The 7500-nt window shown below is 49.3% G+C and overlaps 1 protein-coding gene across 1 annotated transcript in view; it reads right to left on the bottom strand.

The window, feature by feature from the left end:
- The window catches only part of hdac7a (histone deacetylase 7a), a 48800-nt gene that overhangs the window by 12868 nt on the left and 28432 nt on the right, over window positions 1-7500 (bottom strand). Inside the window, exons 10-16 of the mRNA XM_053642547.1 lie at window positions 7273-7435; window positions 6825-6997; window positions 6532-6708; window positions 5835-6042; window positions 5558-5691; window positions 3336-3456; window positions 3000-3049 (exon numbers count right to left, since the gene is read on the bottom strand). Of these exons, the coding sequence (XP_053498522.1) occupies window positions 3000-3049; window positions 3336-3456; window positions 5558-5691; window positions 5835-6042; window positions 6532-6708; window positions 6825-6997; window positions 7273-7435 (1026 nt within the window). The remainder of the gene's footprint in view (window positions 1-2999; window positions 3050-3335; window positions 3457-5557; window positions 5692-5834; window positions 6043-6531; window positions 6709-6824; window positions 6998-7272; window positions 7436-7500) is intronic.

Genomic DNA, 7500 nt, shown 5'->3' on the forward strand with positions numbered 1-7500 from the left:
CACTCCCTCTCTCTCTCGCTCACACTCCCTCTCTCTCTTGCTCACACTCCCTCTCTCTCTCTCACACACTCCGTCTCTCTCTCTCTCACACTCCGTCTCACTCTCTCACTCACACCCCCTCTCTCTCTCACTCACACTCCCTCTCTCTCTCTCGCTCACACTCCCTCTCTCTCTCGCTCACACTCCATCTCTCTCTCTCGCTCACACTCCCTCTCTCTCTCGCTCACACTCCCTCTCTCTCTCTCACACACTCCGTCTCTCTCTCTCTCACACTCCGTCTCCCTCTCTCGCTCTCACTCCCTCTCTCTCTCGCTCACACTCCCTCTCTCTCTCGCTCGCTCACACTCCCTCTCTCGCTCTCACACTCCCTCTCTCTCGCTCACACTCCCTCTCTCGCTCACACTCCCTCTCTCGCTCTCACACTCCGTCTCTCTCTCTCGCTCACACTCCCTCTCTCGCTCACACTCCCTCTCTCTCTCACACTCCCTCTCTCTCTCTCACACACTCCGTCTCTCTCTCTCTCACACTCCGTCTCCCTCTCTCGCTCTCACTCCCTCTCTCTCTCGCTCACACTCCCTCTCTCTCTCGCTCGCTCACACTCCCTCTCTCGCTCTCACACTCCCTCTCTCTCTCGCTCACACTCCCTCTCTCGCTCACACTCCCTCTCTCGCTCTCACACTCCGTCTCTCTCTCTCGCTCACACTCCCTCTCTCGCTCACACTCCCTCTCTCTCTCTCGCTCACTCCCTCTCTCTCTCTCACTCTCCGTCTCTCTCGCTCACACTCCCTCTCTCTCTCACACTCCCTCTCTCTCGCTCACACTCCGTCTCTCTCTCGCTCACACTCCGTCTCTCTCTCGCTCACACTCCCTCTCACTCTGTCTCTCTCTCTCTCTCGCTCACACTCCGTCTCTCTCGCTCACACTCCCTCTCTCTCTCGCTCACACTCCCTCTCTCTCTCGCTCACACTCCCTCTCACTCTGTCTCTCTCTCTCTCTCGCTCACACTCCGTCTCTCTCGCTCACACTCCCTCTCTCTCTCGCTCACACTCCCTCTCTCTCTCGCTCACACTCCCTCTCACTCTGTCTCTCTCTCTCTCTCTCGCTCACACTCCATCTCTCTCGCTCACACTCCCTCTCTCTCTCTCTCACACTCCCTCTCTCTCTCTCACACACTCCGTCTCTCTCTCTCGCTCACACTCCCCCTCTCTCTCTCACACACTCCATCTCTCTCTCTCTCACACTCCGTCTCTCTCTCTCGCTCACACTCCATCTCTCTCTCGCTCACACTCCGTCTCTCTCGCTCACACTCCCTCTCTCTCTCGCTCACACTCCCTCTCTCTCTCACACTCCCTCTCTCTCTCGCTCACACTCTCTCTCTCTCGCTCACACTCCGTCTCTCTCCCTCTCACACTCCATCCGTCTCTCTCGCTCACACTCCCTCTGTAAATCATGACTGTAACTAATGGAAATATTTTCCTCCGGCTGCGTTACGCTCCACGTCTGTGGACTGATGTCTAGTCTAACGCTCTTCTCTGTTCTTTTTCTCATCTTTATTAAAGTTAGAAAATAAAACGTCTTTAGGTTCATCAGAAACAGTAAATTAACGCTGTGTTATTGTTCAGAGTGATAGAGGTCAGGGTAAAGCGGAGAGACGTCGTGTTCGGGAAGGAGAGTCTCCTCAGCTATACGCTGTCTCTTATCTCTTGCTGCTAGATTTCTGGAGCCTGGTTCCACGCGAGGTTTCTTCCTCACGTCGTCTCCGGGAGTGTTTCCTCACGTCGTCAGGGATCTAAATCGAACTCTACATCCAGATTTCTGTGAAGCTGCTGTAGGGCGGTGTTTATTATTAAAAGCTCTGTATAAATGAAAGAGAATTGTTCTGAATGGAACTTTCTCAAGTGCAGATCTCCGTTTTGTTGTGATTTAACTGCAGAGAATTTGTATCTTTGCAGTGTTTAACGTTTTATAAACAGCGTGTGTGTGAGTCGGGTCGGCGAGGAACAGAAGGTTTAGCGTGAAGGGAAATGTGTTTATCATCTGCACAACTCTGACTAAAAATAATGGCACTCAGGGAGATTATATAAATTATAAATAGTAGTGGACGAAGAACCGATCCATATGGAGCACCCTGTGTTACTTTAAAAACCACACAGTGACACAGAGTGTGTGTTTGTGTATTTGTGTGCATGTGTGTCTGCGTGTGTGTGGGTGTGTGACTTCAGGCTTCACCGTGTGAGAGATCAGTGTGAGTAACACTAATATCATCATAATCACTGTGGATTATTTAGTATTATTCATCAGTAACATCAATTTGTGTGTGTGTGTGTGTGTGTGTGCGTGTGTGCGTGTGTGTGTGTGCGTGTGTGTGTATGCAGAGGGGCATTAATCAGTCCTGCACATGTTAATGATAGATCATATTAAAATGAGTTTCCATTCGTGAGTATGGGAGAGCGGGAGAGTGGAGGAGGACGTGGACGGGTGGATGAGGTTATGCATTCCTCCATTGTTTGTTGCTCCTCTTCCTCTTCCTCCCCCTTTCCTCCCCTCCTCCGCTTCCACCACCCAGCCCCCTCCCCCACCCACCCACCCGCTCTGTGGTTTGGCCCAGGATCTGTGTTCAGGAGGTGGAATGTCTTTTATCCTTCAGGCTCCACATTGTTCCAATCACTTCAGCGGAACAAAGCTGAAACTGATCGACATTCTGGAGTGTGTGTGTGTGTGTGTGTGTGTGTGTGTGTGTGTGTGTGTATGTGTGCGTGCATGTGTGCATGTGTGCATCGTGGGTCGTGTTAATGATTAAACATTCAAACCCATAGCAGATTCCACATTGTCAGTGCCTGTATTTGTGTGTGTGTGTGTGTGTGTGTGTGTGTGTGTGTGTGTGTGTGTGCTGCAGATGAAAGTTTCTGCTGATCACCAGAAATTTGGATCAAACAGTACTTCTAAATTCAGCTCAGATGTGTGTGTGTGTGTGTGTGTGTGTGTGTATATACACTCACCCCCACTCCTCCACATGGCAGCATGACGAACATCCTCTGAGACAAAATGCCTGTTGGACAGAGAGGGACATAAATAAAGGATTCACACACACACACACACACAGTGCAGTGATGGGCTAAGAGGCAGAAGACTAAGTGAAACATTTACATTAGGAGAGAAAAAAAATTAACTGCAGAAGATCTGATCTTCTGTCTGATGCACTGACCCGCCCACCAACCCTCCCCACTTTATTTATATGGTAGTTACTTCCTTTTCTTATTTCACTCTTCTTTTAGTAGTTAATTCATCTCAAATGATGTGTGTGCTACACCCATATGTGTGTGTGTGTTCATTACCGGTGAGATTGCGGTTGTCCAGTTTGAGGCGGTTCAGTGGGTTTGTGCCGTACAGGAGAACATGACGCTCCGTATGAACTGACTGTAACTCCTCCAGAGTTGCCTTACGACCACGGATACTCTACACACACACACACACACACGCAGATATTGAGTAATTGTGTGTTGTAAAGTGCAGTGGAAAGCAATAGAGAGCAATAAAGTACAATTAAGTAGAATGTAGTACAGGACAATAGAGTGTAGTAGAGGACAGCAGGGTGTAGTAGAGGACAGTAGGGTGTAGTAGAGGACAGCAGGGTGTAGTGAAGGACAGTAGGGTGTAGTAGAGGACAGTAGGGTATAGTAAAGGACAGTAAGGTGTACTAGAGTTCAGTAGGGTGTAGTAGAGGACAGCAGTGTGTAGTAAAGGACAGTAAGGCATAGTAGAGTTCAGCAGGGCGTAGTAGAGGTCAGTTGGGTGTAATAGAGGACAGTAGGTTGTAGTAGAGTTCATTAGAGTGTAGTAGAGGACAGTAAGGTGTGGTAGAGGACAATCGAGTGTAGTAGAGGACAATAGAGTGTAGTAGAGGAATGCAGGGTGTAGTAAAGGACAGTAAGGTGTAGTAGAGGACAGCAGGGTGTAGTAAAGGACAGTAGGGTGTAGTAGAGGACAGCAGGGTGTAGTAGAGGACAGTAGAGTGTAGTAGAGGACAGCAGAGTGTAGTAGAGGACAGTAGAGTGTAGTAGAGGACAGTAGGGTGTAGTAAAGGACAGCAGGGTGTAGTAGAGGACAGCAGGGTGTAGTAGAGAACAGCAGGGTGTAGTAGAGGACAATAGGGTGTAGTAAAGGACAGTAGGGTGTAGTGGAGCACAGCAGGGTGTAGTAGAGGACAATAGAGTGTAATAGAGGTCAATAGGGTGTAATAGAGGACAGTAGGGTGTAGTAGAGGACAGTAGGGTGTGGTAGAGGACAGTAGGGTGTAGTAGAGGTCAGTAGGGTGTAATAGAGGACAGTAGGGTGTGGTAGAGGACAGTAGGGTGTGGTAGAGGACAATCGAGTGTAGTACAGGAATGCAGGGTGTAGTGAAGGACAGTAAGGTGTAGTAGAGTTCAGTAGGGTGTAGTAGAGGACAATCGAGTGCAGTAGAGGATAGCAGGGTGTAGTAGAGGACAGTAGCATGTAGTAGAGTACATTAGAGTGTAGTAGAGGACAGTAGGGTGTGGTAGAGGACAATCGAATGTAGTGTAGTGGAGGACAATAGAGTGTAGTAGAGGACAGCAGGGTGTAGTAGAGGACAGTAGGGTGTGGTAGAGGACAGCAGGGTGTAGTAGAGGACAGCAGGGTGTAGTAGAGGCCAGCAGGGCGTAGTAGAGGACAGTAGCATGTAGTAGAGTACATTAGAGTGTAGTAGAGGACAGTAGGGTGTGGTAGAGGACAATCGAGTGTAGTGTAGTGGAGGACAATAGAGTGTAGTAGAGGACAGTAGGGTGTAGTAGAGGACAGCAGGGTGTAGTAGAGGACAGTATAGTGTAGTAGAGGACAGTAGGGTGTAGTAGAGGACAGTAGGGTGTAGTAGAGGACAGCAGGGTGTAGTAGAGGACAGTATAGTGTAGTAGAGGACAGTATAGTGTAGTAGAGGACAGTAGGGTGTAGTAGAGGACAGTAGGGTGTGGTAGAGGACAGCAGGGTGTAGTAGAGGACAGTAGCATGTAGTAGAGTACATCAGAGTGTAGTAGAGGACAGTAGGGTGTGGTAGAGGACAATCGAGTGTAGTGTAGTGGAGGACAATAGAGTGTAGTAGAGGACAGTAGGGTGTAGTAGAGGACAGCAGGGTGTAGTAGGGGCAGTAGGGTGTAGTAGAGGACAGCAGAGTGTAGTAGAGGACAGTATAGTGTAGTAGAGGACAGCAGGGTGTAGTAGAGGACAGTATAGTGTAGTAGAGGACAGTAGGGTGTAGTAGAGGACAGTAGGGTGTGGTAGAGGACAGCAGGGTGTAGTAGAGGCCAGCAGGGCGTAGTAGAGGACAATAGCATGTAGTAGAGTACATTAGAGTGTAGTAGAGGACAGTAGGGTGTGGTAGAGGACAATCGAGTGTAGTGTAGTGGAGGACAATAGAGTGTAGTAGAGGACAGTAGGGTGTAGTAGAGGACAGCAGGGTGTAGTAGAGGACAGTAGGGTGTAGTAGAGGACAGCAGGGTGTAGTAGGGGCAGTAGGGTGTAGCGGAGTTAGTTAGTGCACTACCTCACACTGCGCTCTGAGTCCACGCTCCTGCAGACGAGACCAGATGCTCTGAATTCTCCCAGCATGCTCTGGGTGAGAGCTGTTATCTCCACATGTACACTGGTGCTTTAACATCTGAGAATCATATACCAGACCTACACACACACACACACACACACACACACATAACCACACACACACTCCAATGTATTCAAATGCTAAATCATATAAATAACAAAAGTTATATAAAAAAAGAAGTGTTCATACCTGCAGCCCTCTGATTGGTCAGCAGTCTTACCTGTGGTAAAGTGTGATTGGCTGAGGTTGGATTCGGTTGCCGTGGTGATGGGCAGTGTTTTGTCAGGCAGTGTGTGTGAGGTGGAGGCTGGTGACGACTGTGTGCGTGAGAGTGGCCGGTGACCGCTGCTGAACATCATGGGTAATACCATTTGGGCTGTGTGTCTGCGCAGCTGCTGCAGCTGTTTCTGCGTCTCCCAAAGACGTGACTACACACACACACACACACACACACACACACACACACACACACACACACAGGGTTAAAGGAAGCATGGAGAAGGACTCTGCTGCCCCCTTGTGAGTTCAGTGAGATAGACTAGTGGAACAGTGGAGTGGTGAGAATGCACCCTCTGCTGGAGAGGCTCAGCTCTACACTCAGACACTGTGCTGTGTGTCAGTCATGAAACGCTGTACTGATGTGTTCATGTTCACTTGCCTCTGTGTGTCTGTGTGTCTATGTGTGTGTGTCTATGTGTGTGTGCATGTGTGTGTGTGTGGTGTGTGTGTGCACGTGTGTATGTGTGCATGTGTGTGTATGTGTGCGTGTGTATGTGTGTTTGTGTGTGTGTGTGTGTCTATGTGTGTGTGCATGTGTGTGTGTGTGGTGTGTGTGTGCACGTGTGTGTGTGTGCATGTGTGTGTATGTGCGTGTGTATGTGTGTGTGTGCGCGTGTGTGTGTGTGTGTATGCGCTACCTGGTTGAGAATGAGGGTCTGCTGAAGGCTGAGGTGCTCATCCTGAGTCTCCGCCTCCCTCTGTGACTCTGCCCTGCTCTTACTGGCGTTGCTGGATGACGTCCCCACGTCCTCCGAGTCCATGTCCTCAGAGGGGATCTGACAGAGACGTGGCTTCTCACTCGACTTCGACATGAGCTGGAGAACACACACACACACACACACAATTAAAGCTTTCGGTTCAATGGATAACAGATAGTATGTTGTAGTGATTGTTTTTATGATTGTGTGTGTGTGTGTGTATGTGTGTGTACCTTGCCAAGGTGTGTTTGTTGTTTCAGTCTCTCCAGCAGCTGTGTGTTGTGTTGCTGTTGCAGCAGGTGTGTGTGTATGGCGTGGGGACTGGGGGGCAGCGGCTCAGACCGTGTGCGGCTCAGTGGCTTGTGAGCAGCGCCGACATGCAAAGGAACTGGAGCCAGACCTGGAACTGCACACACACACACACAGACACACACACACAGTGTTACAGTGTATGTTTGTGTGTGTTACATTTTTATTGTCTGTGTTAAAATGTGTGTTTCAGTGTGTGCTACAGTTTGTGCGTCTGTGTGGTGCAGTGTGTGTTTTTACAGTGTTGGTTACAGTGTGTGTGTGTGTGTGTATGTTATAGTGTGTGTGTTACAGCGTATGTGTGTGTATGTGTATGTTATAGTGTGTGTGTTACAGTGTGTGTGTGTGTGTGTGTGTGTGTTACAGTCTCACCGGTGAGCATTGGAGTGTGGACGAGGCCAGACGGCTCCAGGATAATGACGGGCTGCACCAGGTTCTGCTTCTCAACACCCAGAGGAACCAAAAGTGAAGATCCCGATGATACCAGAGGAACCCGACCCAGTTTCAGAGAACCTAGTTCCCCCTCCGCCTGCATCTGCATCATCATCACCATCTTCATCATCATCACCATCTTCATCATCATCACCATTCAATGTAACA

The sequence above is a fragment of the Ictalurus furcatus genome, chromosome 15 (genome assembly GCF_023375685.1).
Source record: "Ictalurus furcatus strain D&B chromosome 15, Billie_1.0, whole genome shotgun sequence".
Classification (NCBI taxonomy): Eukaryota; Metazoa; Chordata; class Actinopteri; order Siluriformes; family Ictaluridae; genus Ictalurus; species Ictalurus furcatus.